At 45.8% G+C, this 22,176-nt stretch overlaps 1 protein-coding gene and 2 long non-coding RNA genes across 3 annotated transcripts in view; 2 read left to right on the forward strand and 1 right to left on the reverse strand.

Moving 5' to 3' along the window:
- Positions 1–488: 488 nt before the first annotated feature.
- Positions 489–21,064, reverse strand: LOC134472724 (uncharacterized). Its single transcript, XR_010042651.1, has 3 exons — positions 20,763–21,064; positions 7,508–7,745; positions 489–1,032 (listed from the first exon to the last, which is right to left on the reverse strand). It is a non-coding gene; the product is annotated as an uncharacterized LOC134472724 (long non-coding RNA).
- LOC134472725 (uncharacterized) lies at positions 9,813–18,659 on the forward strand. Its single transcript, XR_010042652.1, has 2 exons — positions 9,813–9,935; positions 17,187–18,659. It is a non-coding gene; the product is annotated as an uncharacterized LOC134472725 (long non-coding RNA).
- Positions 20,193–22,176, forward strand: part of Slc25a37 (solute carrier family 25 member 37) — a 40,200-nt gene continuing 38,216 nt past the window's right edge. Inside the window, exon 1 of the mRNA XM_003479358.4 lies at positions 20,193–20,533. Within this exon, the coding sequence (XP_003479406.1) occupies positions 20,321–20,533 (213 nt within the window). The 5' untranslated portion in view covers positions 20,193–20,320. The remainder of the gene's footprint in view (positions 20,534–22,176) is intronic.

Consider the following 22,176-nt stretch of genomic DNA (forward strand, 5'->3'; position numbering starts at 1 on the left):
CAGGCTGGTCTCGAACTTGCAATGATCCTCTTGCCTCAGCCTCCTAAGTGCTGAGATTGCAGGTGTGAACCACCATGCCTGGCTTCTCCGTGGTATTTTTATGTAGTTTTTTTCAGTCAACATTTCATTTGGGAAATTAACCCAACTGATACATGTATAGATTTAGTTTTAAAAATTGCACTATAGTATTCCCTGGTATGGCTATCAGATTTTATTCATCTTCCTATTGGAGTTTTAAAAATAAAAACAGCAGTTTGTAAAAACAATAGCAGTTTGGAACAACATATACATGAATGCACATATATATATATATATATATATACACATATGTGCCAAGACACATTCACACGCACACATATGAACACACACGTCCCTAGCACAATGAAATCAGTCTCATTTTATTATAGGTCAAGAGTATAAATAAATCAATAACATAATTTCCTCAAACAAATTCCAAAATAATATTATGAAATGTATATGATCCAGGCAACATTTTAAATCAATGGGTGGAAAACGAACTGTTTAATAAATGATATATAGAGAATCAGTTATTTGTAGCAAAATAAATAACAGTCTCTAGCTTACAAAATACACAGAATTTTTGTCTCAATGAATTAAAACCTAATTCTTAATATAAAATTTTATTTATTTTTATTTTTTCATTATTTAAAAAGTTGTTTATTTTTATTAGTACTGTTTGCAGTACTTAAGGCTGACATTCATTGTGAGAAGTAAGTACGTGCACACAATCTATCTCAGTTTTTTTTTACATGTCTTTCCATCTGTTCCCTCACCTCTCCCTTCTTCTCTTGGCCTCCTTTCCACTGGCAGAAGATCTCCCTCTTTAATATAAAAACTTTAAATACGTCATAGGAAGCAAAGCTCATACAGTACAAGCTGAAAAATTTAATGGAGTAAACAAACACCTACATCATAAGCAACTGAGCTCTGTAATAAGACACCCCAGAGATTGTTGACGACCAACTGAAGATCGAAGATTTTGCAATGTCTGTGAAAAAGAATGAATATGACCTGTGTGTAAGAAAAGAACAAATCCTCTTTAGAAAAATGAGCTGGGGATAGGAATAGGTAATTCACACACGGGGAACTGGAAACTGCCATAAACACACAGTACTAACAATGAAACAACATGCTTTTTACATTTGCAATAATGCCGGGAGGAGGGAATTTTCATACTTTGGTTTCATAGTTGAATCAGTGAGGGTAATCTGGCCTTGCCTCTGACCCACCACATCCTCTTGTCAGAATTTAGAATAGAGGCACAGGAGAATTAGTTACTGTAGCAATTTCTGGTCAGGAAAGATTGTAACCATCCTAGGTGTCTACTAACCTAGGGTGGGGGAGGTCAGGTTTATCTGCACAGTGCAACTCTATTCAACACCCAAAACATGCTGTGTAATTTTTATACGTGAAATGATACATAGTGCCAATAAAATTCTGACAGGAAACACACCAGACCCCCCAGCAGATGGTCACCGTGAGGATGGTGGGTGTCAGTGGGTAATCCAGTTTTGAATTTAATGCCTCTTTGTTTAAAAGATTCGTTTATCTACAAATCTCTTGATCAGTTAGAATGATTTGAAACACGAGAGATTAAAGACACGCAATTCACAGTATTATGGTTTGGGAATGAGATTATCAGTGATTTTTGCTGTGTTCCTTATAAAAGTACAATTTCCACAATGTTTGTCTATCACATTTGTGATAATGATGATGATGGTGACAATGATAACAATAATAAATCAGTTATTTTTAAAGAATTGCTTAAAGTTTAAAAAATTGTCCTAACTTTGTTAAAGGATCATCTTAAGTATATAATCACCGTCATTCTCACCTCTTAGACAGACACACTTAGTACTGTGTTTGGGAGGGTGGCAGACTTCATTGCAAAATTAAATAAGTCTCCAAACTTTGAACTATAGAAAAAGGTTCCAGGATTCATTAAGCCAAGGCCGGTGAGGAGATTGAGGTAAATATTTCACTCTGCTCACCCGTGGCCTACCACCAATTGCCCAGCACACCGCAAAGTTTCAGCTGATCAGTGTACAATGAATATTTAACTCCAATTAAATGTAGCTGCTTTCTGGGATTGAATCTTCTCAGATAATTGAGGATTTATCCTTTTAGCCTCTTAACACTTTTTACATTGCAACAGTTTGGAGGGAAATCTTCATGGAGTCCATTGTCTTATTTCTTGCCTTCTGAACTAGAATGCCCAGGACTTAATATTCTTCATTTTCCCAACTTGGCCATTTCTGCAGGCTGCCTGGTCAGTGTCATTCCCAGCATGCAACTCGGCCATGAGTTTATACGTTAACATTCTGGAATCGTTATTAAAATAATCATTTGAGGGGCTGGGGATTTAGCTCAGCAGCATAAGTACCTGCCTTGCAAGCAGGCGGTTGTGAGTTCGATCTCCGGTACCGATTAAAAAAAAAGAAAAAAAAAATAATCATTTGGAGGGCTCACACCAAGATTCCTTGAGATTAAACACACCCACACCCATACCTACACACCCACACACACCCACAACACCACACTAATTTTGTCTTTCATAACTCTCCTTCTCTTTCTCCTCCTTCTGTTTTCTTCTTCCTCTTCCTCTTCTCCTTCTCCCCTCCTTCTTCTCCTTCTCCTCCTTCTCCTTCTCCTCTTCCTCCTTAGCCTTCTACTTCTTCAACTGCTTTCTAGTTTCTAGTGGTGTTTGAAGGGCCAGCTTCAAGTCTTGAGGATGGTAAGAAGTAAGGAAAAGAACAGCTTTGTTTCTTGTTACACTGTGACCTCTACGAGGTCAAAGATTTTGCCACTGGCACTGGGTTTGCGCTGCTGGTTACCCATAGATGCAATAGATGTGTGACTAACCCTGTGTTAAGACACAAACTGGAGGCTGAAGGATCTGCAGGGAGACTTAGTGGTTTCGTACACAGGAATCTCCCAAGTTGTAGCAAGTGATTATTAATAGACTCAGTAAGCCACAATTTCAGTAAGTCATTACCTAGAGAGAGGCGAGCTGAGAAAGGGGCCCAGTGGGGTTTGCATAGCGCAGAGCTCTAATCTTAGGGTTGCTGTTTGCAAAAAGCAAGGGGAAGAAGGGAAGGGAATTGAAATGTGAACAGCAAGCTCTGCTCTCACAGGTAAGGGCTTTGCTTCCCGTATGACCTTGCTCTTTCCTGTTCTCCACACAGTCCCACGAGGCTGTCTCACGGGGAGGTCACTCACAACTGAATCCCAGCCTCTGAGTGCAGGAAGTTACAGCTCATTAGATGTCACTAGGAAGCTGAGGCGGCCCAGGGCTAATGAAAGCAGAAGGGTGTCTATCCAAATTCCTTCTAGAAGGAGAGCTGTCCTCCTGAAAAGCACAGGAACTGTGCAATTACTGCTGCTATGTATTCATGCCACAAAACTCGCAAAATGCCAGAGAGAGTTTGACTGGGGACTGTGCTGTCATCCCTGGCTTACCAGTAACTCAGCGTTCTCCCATGAAGGTGTGGCAAGGGGAAAGCCTGAGAATCAGTGGGAGAGGGCTGCCTGTGCCTCAGGGTCCCACCAGCAAAGGGGGAGCTCACCCTTCACCCTGCCTGAAGTCTGGTCTTACAGGTCCTGGAAACAGATAATGCTCAAAGAGTGCTTACTTATTCTGGGAGGCAGAGGAATGTGTTGGGCTGGAGCATAGCATTGTCTTCCCTCAAATGCCTAAGCCCTAATGAGGGAATTGGATCAACCTAACTGATCCTTTTCATGGTATAACTCAGTCTGCAGTCAGGCTGCTGCAACTGGAGATTCAAAACAACCACTGCTTTAGTAGGGCGCTGTGAATGTGCCCGGACTCTTATGATATTCATCCTGGCAAGGGCCTTAATGGTCAATTCTCTTATTTTATTGACACAGGAATGGAGGTCCAGAGAAGCGAAGGCATTTATCCAAGGTCACACAGCTACTTCCAAGTCCAGGGCTTCAGCTCCTAAGCCCAGGTTCTACATCACAGACTTTCTTAGAGTGAGATTCCCCAGTCTTGCACTGGCACACACCTTGGGGTGTATGCAGAGGTGCTGAGAGAGTGTGGCAATGGTGAGAACTGTTAAAGGCAGATCCCTGGGTCTTGCCTGGACCTACTGAATTAGAATATCTGGGAGTGCTACTTGGGAATCTGTGTTTTAACGTCCAGTGAGTCTTAAGCAGCCCTACTTTATTTTAACACCCCCTTGAAATGTTTGAATCTAGATCAAGACATTTTCAAATATTTGAAACTGATCTAGACAGAATACCTGCCACCCAATAATGGGCTGTGGGGTGTGTGGGTCCCTGAGTCAGGTCCCTCCCAGCTTATCCTGCCATACTCACAGCCCTCTGAGCCATCTCACTCCCCACACGTGTCCTGGACTAAGAGCAGATGGCTCTGATACAGGGCTGACCCCACCCTCTTCCTAATCAACCCGAAAGGGCCCAGCAAACCCAAGATACATGCATTCACGCTCTTTGGATGAGCCTCTTGGGCAGGTCACTATGGTACAGGAACATATCAAGGATAGGCCAGCTCCTCCTTGTGCCCATGAAGGGCCCTTTCCACAAGTTGGTCACTTGTGCTGGACATTCCCTTACAGAATGAGATGCCTCTTGTCCCAGCTGGATTCCTGGGACACCACAGTGATTTGACCTGTGGGGAAGGCTTTTCTCTTGGGTACAGCACATCTGACTGCTGTCACAATAAGTCCTCAGCAGACACGCAGATGACCCTGCTGAGTGTTGGGGTATGCAACTGTCTCTTGCTCCTGTGTTCAAGTAGCTGGAAGCCAAGACAGAGATGGACCTTAGGAAGGATCCCAGAGGGGCACTACTCACTCAAGACTATGCTTGTCTTGGAGAGAACTACAGAGGAGGCCTTCAGCTGGCATTGTTTATGGATTTTAAAACGAGTCTTTTGGCCCAAGGAGGGGTTGGACAGGGTCACTATTTTAATTTCTCTGATGGTTACGGTAGAAAAGAGAACCAGACGTACCAAGGGAACAGAGCCCTGTAGCTCTAGAGCACAATTGAGGGCCTCTCAGTTGAAAGGTACGCAGATGTCCATTGTCAAGTGTGCAAGCCACTCTGGCTGGCCACTTGGTGGGTGTGGCTCAGCCACTTCCTGCTGGACAGCTTTCACCAGCACCTTTGGTGACTGGCCACACAGAGCCAAGGGTGTGGCCTCTGTAGACTTCTGGACTCCAAAGCCTGTTTGGTGGGTGCCCTAGAGGACTTTGATTTCTCAGGAGTGGTTTGTGTTTATCAAACCCACAAGATTCAAAGGTGGTACTGGAAGGCCAAGCCAGCCACGACTTGAGCGAGGAATGAATTACTGGAGCCTGCAGCCTCCCCGCCTTCCCTCTCTGGAGAGCAATCCTTATGGAGGCTGGAAGGGGGTCAGGTGGTTACCTGGTGAGCACAGACCTGGGGAAAATAAGGGGGCCCACCCATCCAGTGAAGGCCTGGGAATGCTGGTAGCTGTCAGTGCTCATGAGTCCTGCACATCACAGCTCCATGAACCCATAAGACCACGGCCTGTGGAGGCCTTAACTCATTGCCTCCTTTTTCATTCCTGAATGGACAGACACCTCAGAGACTTCCAGACTCCAAAGCCTTGTCACCAACCCATTCGTTTCCCCTCTGTGGTTGAAATGTTGCCACTTGTGATAGCTGGCAGTCAGATTCTGTGGGCCCACGCATCCTCCTCTATCTGCAGGTGCCTGCACAGTGCTGATGCCCTGTGTGGAGCTCCCCAGTCAATGGCAGAGGAAAGCTGGGCTTTCCTCAAGGCCAGCCTTGTGCTGCCCCCAAGAACTGAGCGGTTACACTGAGGGGTCCAGATGGGAAGGTGAGGGCAGGGATTTTGCTTTGTTGAGTCTTTCTTCCTGACAGACTCGGTCCTGTGGTGTGTGGTATGAGGAGCTCATGGCGGTGGTCAGCTATCTCAGCTGCTGCCCTGAGGAAATTCCAGAATAAGAAGCGTAGCAGGAGCAGCTCTGATCCAGCCTCTCAGAGACTGCACTAGTGAATTTTTCATCCCTGAGATGAAACAGCCATCTACAGCTTAAAGAAGCAAAGGCTTATATTGGCTCATGGTTTCAAGCCATGCTTTGCCGATTCCAAGGCAGTACCATCTAGTGAAAGGTGGGGTGGAAACCATGGGAGCCAGGAAGCGGAGACCAAGAAAAATTATACTCTTCAGAGTCACAGCCCCAGGGACCTACCTCCATCTAGCTGCCTCAATGGCTTGAGCTCCTCAATGGCTTATAGTTTAGCAGTCTTAATACATAAGTCTAGAGAGGACACGTATTACTTAAACCATAAGGGTGATCATTTTCTCTCCACTCAAAGGCACCATCTGATTGCCTGAGGTGGCTTTGGCTTGGAAACAGAAAGATTTCAGCCTATGAGCCCCAGTGTGTAGCAGCAGGCACCCCTCAGAAGTTATAGGGAAGATAAAACACAAGACTCGTTTTTTGTAAGTAACAGGCTTGATGCAATGCTTAGTGCTTTTGAGGTGCTTGGTCTTTACTGACTGACTGAATGAGTGACTGAATTCTTGAATTCTTGCATTCTTTGTTAGCCTCACTTCACAAAGGAGATAATTGACGTCAAGAGACAGTTGATTTGCTCTCACATCTTGCTTTTGAGCAGTGGCTTCTGGGATACTCTTGCCAGGGACGTGAGAACCATCCCTTTGGAGGCAATATCTCAACAATGGCAATTGGATAAATGGAGGAGAGCAAGGGTGGAGGGAGAGAAATCCCAAAAAGAGCAAAAGGTTTAAAGAGATTATAGAAGACACCAACCAGCATGGACCTCAAAGTTACCCTTTGTCTTGGGTCTATGCCACACTCCCGTTGCATGAGTACCATGAAGTCATTTCTTTTCTCCTCCCCTTCCCATCATCCGTAGTTGACACACATTATCAGCATCTTGTAGGAAGTACAACTTTCCCTGGCTCTGGTGTCCTTCAGGATGCAGTCTTATTTCCCTTGTATGCTTCACTTGCAGACCCTTTGAAGAAGAGTCTGTCACCCTGTTCACTATGGTGGTCCCTGGCTGCATACAGCTGTGCAAATGTGGCTTGTCTGAACTGAGATGTACTGTTCAGAATAACAGTCTATACCAATTTCAAAGACAGGAGCAATAAAGAATGTGGGAGATCTCATTAATAATGACTTTGGCTAAATTGGGCTAAATATATTATTGATTTCACACATTCTTTTGTACATTTTTAGTGTAGCTACTTGAAAATTTTAAATGACATATGTGCCTTAAATTCATTCTATTGTCTGGACTCTGCTTCAAAGAATTTACAGGCTGTGGGGAACACAAAACACTGTGCTTATAAAATGGACACTGGGTTTACAGGCGAGCTCACTCCATCATTTACAACCACCTTCTAAAGGAGGCAGCACAGAAGCTTTGACATGGGAATTAGGAATGAAAATAACAAGTTTTGCTAACTAGAAGAACTGACCTGAAAGGATAGGAATAGTACTGCCAACACTGGCTGAGGCTTTCTGTGTCTCCGGTGACATCTTGGCCTTAGCAATGTCCTCGGAAGCTGGGCATGTGTGTTCCTGAGAGGCGTTTGAGCAAATTCCTCAAGAACCCGAAGCCTCATCTACAATCCCTAGTTCTGCTTAGGGTGCAGAGGAGAGTCCAGGAGATCATCCACGCTCACCTCGGTGACTGGCACAGTGAGGGCTCCCGAACTGTGGAAAGCAAAGGAGAAAGAACAGAAAGCAATCTTGTGGGCCATCTGGGCCAATTCCCAGCTGAATTCTAGAATGCTCTTACATTTCCCAGATCTCCAGCCACTGGGGGAAACTTACTTTCTCAGGAGATAGACCCTTGCTTTTATGTTTGATAAACTTTTATTAAAATTTTTAATTTTTAAAATTAAAAATGTTTAAAGTTTAAATCTTTTTTATTGTAAACTAACATAGAATTTAACCCAGGAACCATTTTTAAGTGTACAATTTAGTGGCATTAAGTACATTCACACTGCTGGGCAATCATTACCAGGAGTAATCTCCAGAAATTTTTATCATATCAAGTTCAAACTCTGAACCCATTGTAGGATGGCTCCCCATCTTCCCTCCTCCCAGCTCCTGGCAACCACAGTTCTATCCACTGGACTCTGTTAGGTAGCTCAGGTAAGTGGAATCATACAATAAGGGCCACTTTGTGACTTCTGTAGGTCACTTAGTGAGTCTCCAGGGTCCTTCCATGTAACATATGTCTGAATTCCCTTCCTTTTCAAGGCTGAATAAACTCCCATTGGCTGTATATACTGCATTTCATTCATCCTTTGATGGACCCTTGGAGTTTGATTGCTTTCAATTACGTTTCCTCCACACTATGTGCTGAAATCTTGTCTTTCTGTGACTTACTCTGTGTCTTAACTCTGGCCCTGGACCCCTAGTACCTCACAACCCATTTCTCAGGGGAGTCACTAGGTTCGAAGACAGAGTCTGAGTTCTCATACCTACTCCTGAAAAACTAAGTAGTTCCTCAAATTGATCTATAATTTCTAGATCATTTTTCATTTTGGCTTTAGGCCTTTAAATCATTTCTACTGGCTGATGTGTTCTTAAAAAAGAGCCTCAACCCAGCTGTCCTGGGCACAAATTCTGGGATTACAATCTCTCTTATCTTGACATTTCACTAATTCAGCTCAACAATGCTCTCTCTTTGGAAGGCCGTATTTCATTGATTTATTTATTTATTGGCTACTTTCTATCAAGAAGAGGCAATTCAGTGCTGTAGTTTGGAATTTGACTTCTGGACCCAGCTCTCCTAGGTCAGGATCCAAGATCTGCCCCTTTCTATATGCCATGGGGCATATTTTTTAGCTGCTCAGGGCCTCAGCTTCCTTATCTATAAAACAAGGATCATAATATCACCTGCTCTTTGAGATATTGTGAGCGTTAAATGAATTAGTTCATGTAAAACTTGAGAAATTGGCACTGAATAAAGGTGCCATTTCTCTGTGCAGGGCACTGCACAGGAGCTGGGGTACATCAATCAGCCAGGTTGACCAGCGAAGGGGTGTTTGTGGGTTACAGTCTGGTGAAATGGTCAGACCAGTAAACCATTACATGACAGGTAGGATTTATTCACGGGCAAACCTGTAATTAAAAGGTGTGTCTTTATGGAGAAACAAACCTCAGTCAATTGTACTATAGCTTGTAAAGTATTGCAATGCGAGAGTTACAGAGATAGGAAAAGAAAGGGGAGTACCCAATGCACCCCCACTTATTCATTTTTAAAAAGTGCTTTTAGGTTCCTACCATGTATAGGTTCTGGGACAATGAAGCAAAGATCTTTCTCCTGAGAAGCTTACAATTTATTGGAGGGAAACAGACAACAGACAAGTAAATATGAATAAGCATGATGAATAATCTAATTATATTGTGTATTGGAAGGCAACATTTTAGAGGTGAGGCCAGCTTGCTGCTTCTCCTCCTCCTCCCCTTTTTCTTTCTCCTTCTCTTTTCCCTCAGTACTGGGGATTGAACCCAGAGCCTTTGAATTTTTCACAAGTTACAAGTCTAGCTTGTTTCACTTTTATTTTGAGATAGTCTCATGGATCTGCTAAGTTGCCCAGGTAGGGCTTGAACTTGGACTCCTCCTGCCTTAGATTCTCAGAGTGCCGAGATTAAAGGCAAGGGCTGCCATGCCCAGCTGGGTAGATGGGAAGATGTTCCGTATAATGATAATGTGATTCAGGATTTTTTGTTAAGTAACCAAATCACACCTGTTTAGGATGGCTTTTCAGAGGAGCTGACAACTAAATGGGGACTGGAAGGATGAGGAGCAGCTACCAACCAAGAAAAGTATTCTAAGACAAATGAAGTTCTACCAAGAAGCAAATTCCACTACACTGTGTCTTCTAGGAGGTTAGTCATCTGTATCCCAGGACTTTTCTCAGAGGTTGATTTAAAAAAAAAACAAAAAACAAACAAACAAAAAAAACCAGTTGAATTGAACTTGGTCAAGGACAGGGTCTTGTGTCACTACCTTTTCTGTTGATAGTGTCACCATTAGTCAACTCTCTTGGAGCAGGTCTACCCTACCTCCTATACTATTATATGGCCTGAGTTTTCCAACTTACTCTGTAGTAACTGTCCTCATGAACAAATGAGAGAAGATATGGAAAGTGCTTGAAAGTTATGAAGAGCTACGTAAGTTACCACCGTTTTGTATGACCTGGTCACCACTCCTAGGGGCAGACAGACACATGGGATAAGTGAGCACCCAGATATCCATCATTAATATTAATTTGATCAAAAGGACAGAGGGGCATCCCACAAGGCTGAAAGAAGACACTCTGATTACCACCTGTCTAAATGAAGGGCTAGACGGTAAGATCTCATGCCAGGGCAGGTGCCGTGAAGTGACTGATTCTGAGAAACTGCTAAGGTGTTTGGTGTAACTTTTGTGGCAGTGACCAATTGGTAACAATGTGATTCCATATATATACTGAAGTGAAGTCTATTAGGTACACAAGGCATGTTCATATTCTGATTTTATATACTTGCATTTATCAAAATATTTTGATTTTTGGGAAAAAAGAGAACACTTCAAAAACAGAATTAGCTGATGATTAAGCCTTTTCTTTCTGTGCTTTCTTCCTTTTTTTTTTTTTTTTTTTTTTTTTTGTCTTTTTGAGACAGGGGTTCACTATGTAGTTCAGGCTGGTCTTGAACTTACTTTGTAGCCCAGGCTGGCCTCAAACTCACAGCAATTCACCTGCCTCATCCTCACCGAGTGCTGGGATTATAGGCGTGCACCATCACATTCGGCCCTCTGCTGATTAAGCTTTTAGGTGACCATAAGCACACTATAAAAAATGCCCACACTAGAAGCTGGCCACCATTCATTAAACACCACAGGGAAAATTAATATTTAAAAATATGCATACCTATAAATATATACATATGTATGAATATGTATCTTCCTAATGTTTGCGTTACACAATATATGAACACTAATATACACAGAACATGCATACTAGCACTAATGCAAATCAGGTGCCTTATGTAACTTCTCTTTGAATTCTGCAATGTAAGAATTCCTGTGTCCATTTTGTAACTGAGAGTCTGGGGTGGGATGATCTGCAATTTTTGCCTTTAAAGGCCCATTGGTAGGTAGTAAAGGTTACGCTACCAGTGCCGACTTCTCAGTTTACCTTTCCTGCCATGCTCTGTTTCTTCCTCGGTGGATTCACCAAATGTTGATTACAGTTTTCTTCCAAAACTTGGAAATATTTCTATGCCTCTAGCTACATATTGGCTTCTGTCACATCTGCTATAGCAAGTGTGTGCATTGAGGAATTTCCTTGCACACAATTCATAGTTGAAGGGGCTATTATAGAAGTGGGGTCCAGTTGCAGGAAGTAGCTCACTGTGGGGTAGGGCATGCCTTTGAGGGTGTATCCTGTCCCGCCTCCTCCTCCTCCTCCCCTCCTTCTCCTTTGGCTCCTCCTTTCTGGCCTTCCCCTTTGCTCCCCCTCTCCCTCCCTCTGTTTTCTTTTTTTTTTGTCTTTTTCATTTTTTTTTTTATCGGTACCAGGATCGAACTCACGACTTCCTGCTTGCAAGGCACGCGCTTATGCTGCTGAGCTAAATCCCCAGCCCCCCCCCCCCCACGTTTTCACACCACGTTTCCTGGCTGCCATTAGGTAAGCAGCTTTCCCCCACTACCCTCTTCCACCATGATGTTTCTGCCTCCCCATCTGCCTGTAAACCATGGACCCAACTCCCCTCCGACTAAAACCTCTGAGACTCTTAGCAAAGATAAACGATCCTTCTTTAAGTTGTTTAGTCATGATGATAAGAAAAAAAGGACGACTGACACAGTTGATTCTCACAGTCTTTTAAATCGATCCTATGAGCCAGACTAGTTTTAAAACGTTTTTTCTAATTATGTTCAACAAACGTCCTGATTTTTCATGAGCTGTCTTATATAGGCAGATTTCTAGAAAAAAAAATGTTAAGTAGCATTCTACTACATAGATGAACTTTAGGAATTGCTATATTTGGGCTGAATGAAGGAGGTCGTACTTATTATAGCAAGTGGGACTCCAGTAGTTAACAAAGGAGAATTAGACCTTCTCAGTTTGTGCATGAGTGTGTGTGTGTGTGTGTGTGTGCGCACATGTATATGTATGTATATGTATGTAGTCTTTATTTAAGGAAAAGTTACTATCCAGCTCATTCCAGCACAGTTAGACTGAAGCTTAGACAATGGCTCTCCATCCACCAACTCAGTAACTGAGGGCTCTACCCTGGAGTACAGGGAGAGAGGAGACGGGCTGTCCCCTGAAAACTCTCCTGGGGCTCTTTCCTGACATCTCTATTGTGAAGGAGTGTGCAGACCCATGACCAGTGGTTGTCTTTGGTTAAACCTTTCTGTGTTGCATCTGGGAATCTCCTGGTGCTAACTCAGACCCTGCTTGTCCGGTGGTCACCAGGGCACTGCTACTGATCTTTCACTTACAAATTGACAACTTCCCTGCAACTGGCCTCCAGTAGAAACCAAGGTCAGACACAAAGTCAGGAGAGGTGCCATGTATCATTGGACCTATGGGCCAGAGAAACAAACATGAAACCCACGTGGTAAATCAGGGATTGGTGTTCCAAATTGTCAAAGAGCTGCTTCTCCGGAAAGTGCCACCAGGGACTGAACTCACAACTGCGTGCTTGCAAGGCAGGCGCTTATGCCGCTGAGCTAAATCCCCAGCCCCCATTGTGTTGTGCTTTCAGTGTTTAAGCCACACCATCTTCAGTCTGCTAAAGGGCACATCTCCTCTGCTATTTGAGGCACTGGAAACAGGGTTTCTGTGCTGCCTGAGATGATCAACTAGGTTTCTTATTAATGATCCGTACAGCTGCCTGTCAAGCCACCCGGAGAACCTGGCCATGTGCTGATGGCAGAGTTCAGAATGGGGAATGGATGACTATCGATTTTTACAGAATGGGTACCTGAGATATGGTTAATGACAACAATAAAGGAGTCTTATCAGCCTCAGAGTTTATTTCAAAGGTGAGAGAGTGAAAGAGTTTGGATGATACACCTGGGGCTTTATTCCAGTACAGTGTGAAAGCCTTGAGTTCAAATCCCAGTGTTGAAAAAAATATGCAGTACAATTTCTCCTTGCATGCACACTTGTCACTTGGTACCATCAGTCAAGCAGAAAGGGCAAAAGTCAAACCATCAGACAACAGTGACTGTTACATTTTGAACATAAAGTAGATATAAAATAATAGTGGATATGAATGTAACATACAGTGAATAGCAGTGTATCTAGCAGTCAGTTTAATAAAAAAATAGCATAGCTATTACCTCTGAAGTTTGCTATACACTCCCCTGAATCATATCCTCTTTTGTAAGTCCATGGAAGAATCTGACATTTTAATTTTATCATTCCTTTCCTTTTCTTCATTTTGTCAAGTGTATTAGTAGCCTTAAACAATGGAGTGTTCAGATTTACAAGGGGATCACAAATACGGTGTTTCTGAAATAGTTCTGCAAGTCCTCTTTTGTGAGTGGCTTTATAAAGTGTGGTCAAAAATACAGTGAATACTGCTCCCACATGCCAGCCAATAAAAGGAGGCTCTTAAATCTTCTAGTGAGTCCTCATCCATCTTATTCTCCAGGTCTGGCACTGTGTAGCTTCTGGCTCCTCCCCAAAGTACAAAGGACCATGAGCAGTAAAAGTTTTGAATCCATTCAGGAACTCAAGAAGTCAGGACTCTGTGACTGAAGACACTCATGAGAGAGAACTTCCGGAACTCCTAAAGAATGATGGGAGTGGAACAATGTTTGAAGTGGGGGGAATTAATGGCCATGTGTGTTTTACTGTAATAATTTTAAAAAATTTTAAACATTCATTATGTATATCTTCAAGGAGCTTAGCATGTAATGGGAGAGGTGGGACATGGTTATCAGAACTGGAACATGAGGAAGAAGGAAGCCTGCGAGCTCTGTGATAGAGGCAGAGAGAGCTCCAAGCTAGGAGCTCTCTCCTACAGCGGGGAACAGATGAAGGTCCAGTGCCACTTCAACAGGTGTGATGTGGACAGGTCTTTTCCTTTGATGAAGATCTAAGGCAAGAAAAGGGCTGTCGATTTAGCAGGATGGGTTTAGGATGACAAGCTGGCTAGAATTAGGGTGACACTATGTCCAGCCTTTCCCAGTTTGTATCTTGATCCTAATGCATCATTAACAGTGCATTTTTCACTCAGAGAAGCAGAAGGAGAAGAAAGCTTGTCAACTGGTGGATGTGTGGAAAGACCTCAAAGTACACGTAAAAAAATGCGGGTGAGAGTTGGTGATTTTGAGGAAAGATTGGAAATTTAGTTTTTCAGGGGAAGCAGGAGGCAGGAGGGGGGTCCTGCCACTATGGAGGTCAACCCCAGGTCATTGTTGCACGGATAAATGGACTGGGCAGATACTGGTAAGGACTGGAACCCAGGCCTCCTGCTTCCCTCTTAATGTTCCAGGTGGAATAGTGTCTCCCCACTCAGTTCATGTCCACCAAGAACTTGTGACTGTGACTTTGTTTGGAAATAGGATCTTTGCAGGTGCCATCAAGTTCATTCAGTTGAGATCATACTAGATTAGAGCAGGACTTAAATACAATATGACAGGTGTCTTATAAGGAGGAGAGATTCAGCCAGGCATGAAGACACAGAGGAAGATGCTACATACACCTGCAGTGATGCACCGATAAGTCAAAGAATGTCACAGATGCTAGGAGCCACTGGAAGGTGGAAGAGACAAGGACCCTCCACACAGCTTTCAGAGAGACAGAGATGGCTCTGCAGCCACCCTGGCCTCTAGAACTTGGAGACAAAGACTTCTGTCCTCTGCAGTCCTCAGTCTGTGGTGTTTTGTTACGGCAGCCTCAGGGCAGGACCACACTCCCTGAGATTGAGGTTGGGCTGAATATTCCCATGCAGGAGCCAGTGGGACTGGAGCACAGAATTAGGGCTGGTAACTGGGAGGTGGGGATGTGAGAGAGGACCGCAAGGAAGGTAGGAGAGGTTCTCTGAGGGCAGAGTGTGGAGAGGAGCGAGGTGTGGAGAAGGGCAGAAAGGCCAGGCAGAAGAGCAGACATGAGGAGGAATTCCAGAGGAGGCAAGGTCCAGAGGTTTACCCAGGGAGCCACAGGCAGAGAGGACATTGAGGTCATCGGTGACCTTGGTAAGAGGTCTGTAGGAAGTTGCAGGACTTGGAAACCACCATGCAAAGGTCTATAGAGTGAGTGCTGTGAAAAAGGTGACTTGAGGATTTCAGAATGGAAGACGGAAGCAGAAGACATTTCATTTTTAGGAATTGAGTGCATTTGTGGAAATAGGCGAGCATGGGGAAAATGGCAGCTGTCAGCTGTTGGGGTGGGTGACCAGTGTGTGGCCCACAGCCCATCCACACAAGTACACATTGTGGGCACACCCCACTCAGAATGTACTCAATGCTTTGCTTCCCCAAACCCCCATATTCTGCTTTGACCTGCTCTGACCACCTCGGGGCTTTGCTCTATCTGCCCAAGGGTGAGCTCTGCAGTGATAGCAAGGGCCACCCAATTCAGAGACACTGGCTATCTCCATAGCAAGGGACGGTTGTCCTTAGGTCCGGGAGGATGGCATGGGTGTCCCCAGGAGAAGAGCAAGGGCACTGTCTCACAGACGTGGGGTTCCAGGCAGAGACAGGCTCTTGGCAGCTAAGGAGATCAATCTCCCTCTCTCTCAACCTGCTGAAACCCTGCTCGGACTCTTGTGTGTCACCACCTTTTATAAAAAGAAGTCTCTGCATTCTTTGCATCATGGCTCTTTGCTGCCTCTTCTTTATTTGACTAAGGCTTCTGGGTATCTTTTGCCTCTGGGTCTTCTTTTGTCTTACTTGGAGACATTCCTGAATATAAATCACAGATAGAGCTTTTAGAAATGGTACTGTTCCTCGGGAAAGCAAGGGATTCTGGGATTAAGAGATAGCTGTGAGAGGGACAGTGCACATCCAGAGGCCCTTGTGGCCCTCTCTACATAAACACCTGCTTAGCATTAACCAGCATGTGCACCAGCGTCTATGACAGTGGTGGCAAAATTGTGCCATGCATGTTGTGCTAGAAATTTTTTGCTTTTCTCTTTTTGGTGCTGGGAATCAAACTCATGACCTCATGAATGCCAGGCAGGCGCTGTACCCCTGAGCTGTATCACCACTGGCCTCTGTGTTTCCTTTTAACAAAGATTTAATGTGTGAGTCATTTTATCTAAACTAAAACTTCAATATTTAGGTTTAACTGCAGTGGTGGCACTTTGTGATAAATAAATAGGTTTTGGGTTGCAGTTTGGGCATTCATCTCTGAAAGGTTCACCATGACTGATCTATTGTAAAAAACAGAGGCCAGCAGGATGTGGCAGCCAATGCTGTTAATCCCAGCACTCTGGTTTCTATTTTTTGCAGTACCGGGGATTGAACTCATGACCTTGTACTTGCCAGGCAGGTGCTTATGCTGCTGAGCTAAATCCCCAGCCCAATCCCAGCACTCTGGGAGGCTGAGGAAGGAGAACTGCAAAACTAGCCCAGCTGGGAAATGTAGTAACTCAAGACCGTGCACCCCCCAAGAGAGACGGGATGTAGCTCAGTGAAAAGTCCCTGGGTTCACTCTCCAGCACCAAAAAATGAAAACAATCCCCCCACAGAAAAACAAAACAAAACAAAACCCAAGAAACAAAAGACAAACCAATAAAAACAAACCCAGGAAGAAAAACGGGTAAAACAAAAGCCAAAAAGTACAGCCCATACCCTGGACCTATGCCAGTTGATAGGTGCCTTAGGAGACACAATGCCAGGCATAGTTGTCCCATGACAAGGGACTTCAGGATCTTCTCTCTGGCTTGTGGCAGAGGAGGGCAGAGTCCCTGGCACAGAGACCGAGTACAAGCTGCACACTCTAGGTTGGGTGGTACTGTGTGTGTGTGCAGCACAGTGGATGGGCATGCTAAAGCATGAATGATTATTGAGAAAGTCTGAACCTCTTCCTGCCAAACCCCTGGCTTCCTGTCTTCTCTACTCCCAACACCCAAATTATACCTATTTCATTGCATGCTTTCATTTTCAATTTATGTTTTCTATGTTTCATTCAGATCATGTGAGTATCAGTGACCACGGTCCACAGAGGAGGAAGCTTATCACCAAGGTGGCCACAGCCACTCTGCTAGTAAGTGGTGCCACTGGGGCTCACACACGTGTGTGACCCAAGCCTGGTGCTCTGCACCCTACACAACTCAGAAGCTTCCTCTTTCGAAGTGCAGCTTGGCTGCCAGTTGGCCTACAGCAAACAGCATGATGACATCTGCAGAGACCCAACGTTCAGGAACTTTTTGCAAGACTTCAACAGAACCAGTAAGTTATTCTGAGTCTCCTGGGAGAGGATCAAATTAGCAGTTGCTTCTCTACTCCTGCGTTCCTGAGCTCTTGCCCTGCAAATAAAGATCTACTCCCTCCTGCTGGCAGTGAGGCCAAAACACTGGGTTTGAATGTCTGGGGTATAGCCCTTCCAAAAGGCCTTTCCCAGAGGTGAAGGAGCAGGGCTGGCTACTGGGTCTCCACGCTTAGGGATGGCCTATCATCTTGCCCTTCTGCTGCTATACATGGTACTGTCAGGAGGGACAGGGATAAGACTCCAGACTGGGCTCCGAGCATGACTCTGAAATGCACACTGCCAAGCTGGCCTCCCAAGAGGAATGGCTACCTCTGTGACACCCTCCAAAGCTAAAGAATCAGGGGGCCACCAACTGAACAATAGTGCATGGAGCATGGGGCTGTCATCATCACAGCTGCCACCTCACTGCCACCAACACCTCTCAACACTCATGAGTCTGGGGAACAAGGCCAACTGTCTATGGCCTTCATGGGCAGCAGAAAACATCAAGGCAGCAAAAAGACAGTTTCTACCTCACATTTACTTTCTAGATCTTACTAGTTCATTGCTGGTAGAATACAATTCACACCTAAACCTACAGCTGCCAGAGAGGCTGAGAATTGTGGCTTTCAATGTTCTGGGTACTGTAATTCAACAAGGAATGAAAGATGGATGCCAAATGTTCAATCACTATATCTATCATATAGCTAAATAGCACAAAATATGGGATACTGATAATATTTCAAAGATTTTCAGTTGGATTTGACTTAAATTTTATGTAATAAAGTTTTACAAAGAAACATGTCCCTGAAATTTATAGGCATAGTCAATTTTGCTGAGAATCTTCACCGTTGGAAAGATGAATTCTACCAGTGTCACTGTCGCAAAGCTCAGGGGATTTCTCATCCATTAGGATAGCTAAAATGTATGTATGTTATTTTAAAAAGAACTCATTGCTTTTAAATTACAGAAACAATAGAAACAATGTAAGTCGGAGAAACAGTCAAAAGTGTTCCTTACAATCCTGTCACCACCATTATAATCATTTTAATTTTTTCTTGTGTGAATGAAATAACATTTTGTCTCCCCCCACTTATTGTATGAATCATTTCTTATGTTATTGAAGAATGGGACCATGCTTTTTAGTGGTTGCATAATATTTTACTAATACACGTCATAATTTATCTAGCCAATACCCTCTGGTTGAATGTTTTGGTTGTTGCTAATAATTTACTATCATGAATAATGTTTTGGAAAAGAGCTTCCTGCAGGCTCAGGCTTTTGTGTCATGTTCCATAAGCAGGACATGGGGCTGATACATAATGGTTAAAAAGGCATTTTTTTTTTTTTAATTTTGAGACAGGATCTTGCTAACTTACCCAACCTGATCTTTGGGATTACAGATGTGCAGTACCAAACCCACTTTGGCGCGACCATTTTTAAACCATTACAAACAACTTCTGATCAACATTTTTCTTCAAAATCATCTTTGACAGTAGAGAGCTTTTAAAAAATTTAGCCATAACTAAACACCGAGCTTGTTTTAATCACATTCTTAGCATCCACTTGGGATCTGCTATGGACAGCTACACAAAATGGGAAATTAGTGCCCTTGGTCTTGAAGCCCGTTGGTTTCTACTAATGCACACACACTGTAGGTTACCACACATCTCTAAGAATTGTCTGGGACACGACCCGAACCCTGGCAGGCACTGCATCTTCAGGGTCTCCCCAGCTTTCCTGAGCAGAACCCTTGTCCAGGTGTGCTCTGGGTGTTGTGGAAGTAGACACATCCCAACCCCAGGGGTCCTCGGCCATGCACACCTTCTGGGAGACTTTCACAAGCTGACAGAAGCCTCCCTTACTTTTTGACACCTTTTCCCTCCGATGGAACATGCCCAGAGTACTATCAATCAAGCCAGAAGGATGATGTTAAAGAGTTAGGAGACGAGAGTCCAAAAGGAAGGCAGACAGGCAGATTTTACACTCATCTGCAAAGACCTTCCAAATCCAAAGAAAATGTGCAGGTGGCGCTAACTGGAGGGCTTCATTCAGGTTATCACCGTCTTGCTCAATCTGGAGTGGGGAGAAGCTGGCCTGGCTCTTTGGGAGAACAACAGGTGGAACGCACCCAGCTCTTCACGGTGTGAATTCAGTGAGAGAAACAAGTTCAAATAAAAACCCTCTCCAACAAAGCCAACTAGAATGGGCCTCTGAATTTTAACAGACCCCTGTACCATATGAGACGTGAGATGTGTCTTCAGTTCGAGAACTTTCTAACCTCTCCCCAACCACTCTAACTGCTTCATAACTGACATTCCCAGCAACTCCCCTCGACTCCCCCCTCCTTTCTGGCCTTAGGAATGCCAAAGCTTGCTGAGCAATACGGTTTTGCAAAGCCACCTCCTCTGGAGGGTGGATTCTACGGCAGCCGCTATTCCTAATCTCCCTCCACCTTTGGGCATCTCCCCTCTGCCTCCTGGCTGACCCTTCCCCAAGGTCCACTTTCCCGCCTGACCCTCAAGGGCCAGCACCAACCACCCTCGGGTCGCCCAACTTCCCGGGACACCCCAACGACCACTCTCGCCCCCATCCGGTGGCTTAGAAAAGTGCACTGGGCAGTGACGTCACAAGGGAGGCGGGAACGTACTCCCCGCGCACCAATGGCGCGGCCGCGGCCGGCCTCTTCTTTTCCTGCCATTGGTGCCTCCGGCCCCTCGGCCCCGCCTCAGCCCGCCATGGCGTCAGCGGCCGCGGCCCCGGGGAGGAGGTTCCCACTTTAAGAAGTGAAGTTTTCCGCCCCCTCCCCCTCCCTGCCCACCTCCTGCAGCCTCCCGCGCCCCGCGGGGCCGGCGGATGGAGCTGCGCCGCGGCGGCGTGGGCAGCCAGGCTGCGGGGCGGAGGATGGATGGGGACAGCCGAGATGGCGGCGGCGGCGGCAGCAAGGACGCCGGGTCGGAGGACTACGAGAACCTGCCGACCGGCGCCTCCGTTTCCACCCACATGACAGCCGGAGCGATGGCTGGGATCCTGGAGCACTCGGTCATGTACCCGGTGGACTCGGTGAAGGTGAGGCGCGGGGAGACTCGGGGAACGGAGCGAGCAGAGCAGGGGCGCGCGCGCGCGCGTTTGCATCCCGCGCATGGACAGCCAGGGGCAGCGCCCCGAAACCACGTAGTGCCTGGGCACCCGCGGCGGGGGGGCTGGGGTGGCAGTTCGGCCCGGGGGAGCGCAGCGCCGCTCCTTCTGCAGTGAGCCAGAGCCCCGGCCCCCACCCCCCTGCCAGGGCGCCCCTCACCTCTGCTCCCGCATGGTGCTCGCCCCGCTGCTGGCCGCGCTGCGGCCAGCAGGACCAGTGACCAGGCTCGGGGGGTTGCGACGCCGCGGCTTTGCTGGGTCTCCGCGCCAGCCGTGCGCGGTGGCCCGGGCTGCACACACGTGCGCAGTTTCTGAGCTCGCTCGCCGCTGGGAAGCGCTAATCACGCTCGCACCAGAAACGTGGCCCCCGCCTGGCCGCGCGCCCCCTGAGACCAGTCTGTTCCTGCTGCTGTGGGGTGGCGCCTCTTTCGGGGGTGCTGTGTATTCCCCTGCTCCTCTTTCCCTGAGTCCGTGCACCTGAACACCTGCCGGACAGGGAGACCTGCAGTGACGTTTGTGTTTCCTTTTGCTTGCTGGGAGGTGGGCATGCGAGAGCTTGCTCTATGGGAACCTCACCTTGGGTTGTGTAATGGACACTCAGTTTGGGTTGGTCACTTCCTCAGATAGTTTCACTTGCATTTCTCTAAGGCGCACCTTAAGCGGGTGGGATTTACTTGTTAGCTGTCTGTTCAGGACGGTGTAAGGCAGGGGATCGAGAGGTGCAGGAAGTAACATGAGTGCTGATTGTTACACATGGCGTTGTCATGAACATAACTCATCTCGTGCATAGCGCAGTCCTGGGAGTTAACAGAGAAAGAGACTGAGGCACAGAGAGGCCAGTTGATTAGCTTGCCCTGACTCATAGTCATCTGAATGCTTTTGGCTGCAGTGACAGTTGCTTTGGGGGAAACTTGGAGGCCTCTCTCTAGGTGGCAGTTATCTTACAGGGCAGGGCCCACGGAGCTCCTCCACCAGCAGCTACATGTATCTTATCGCTGAGTCCAGCTCCCCAGGAGCAGGTATGAAGACCAGAATGGTTGACTCTGAGGGTTTTATCAGAACCCGCGGTCAGGGGCTGTACAGGCCATGTCCCATGCCAGCAGGCACCAGCACTGGGAGTAAATCGAGGCCCGTCAGCCAGCACACTGATGAGCCTCAGTTGTTGCCCCTCCTGGCCTTCCAGTGTTCCAGAGGGGAACTAGAGAAATAATTTTGGCCTGCCACTGTTACGGAGGGAGGAGGGAGACCTTATTCCTTAGGTCTTCATAGCTTCTGCAGGAAAGGTCTGACAGATACCAGGTGGTATTGGTATAGGAAAGAAGCTTTCAAATGTAATAACATTTGATTACATTGAATACATTCCTGTATTTGAAGCTGTTGTCTCAAGTGCCCTGGGCAGAGACTGGGGAAAGTTAAGAGCACAGAAGTGTAATTTGAGCAGGTTCCAGTCCCACTGGTATCCAGGAGATGCAGCCCATCAGAGGAATCTGCCACCTTGTAGGTGTCTTTGGTCTTTGCGGTGAGTCAGGGCAGACCCTTATTTTAGCTTAATTTTAGGGTTAGGAATAGTCAGC

Source organism: Cavia porcellus, unplaced genomic scaffold (assembly GCF_034190915.1).
Source record: "Cavia porcellus strain 051 isolate PalLab524CR breed Dunkin Hartley unplaced genomic scaffold, mCavPor4.1 scaffold_24, whole genome shotgun sequence".
Taxonomy (NCBI): domain Eukaryota; kingdom Metazoa; phylum Chordata; class Mammalia; order Rodentia; family Caviidae; genus Cavia; species Cavia porcellus.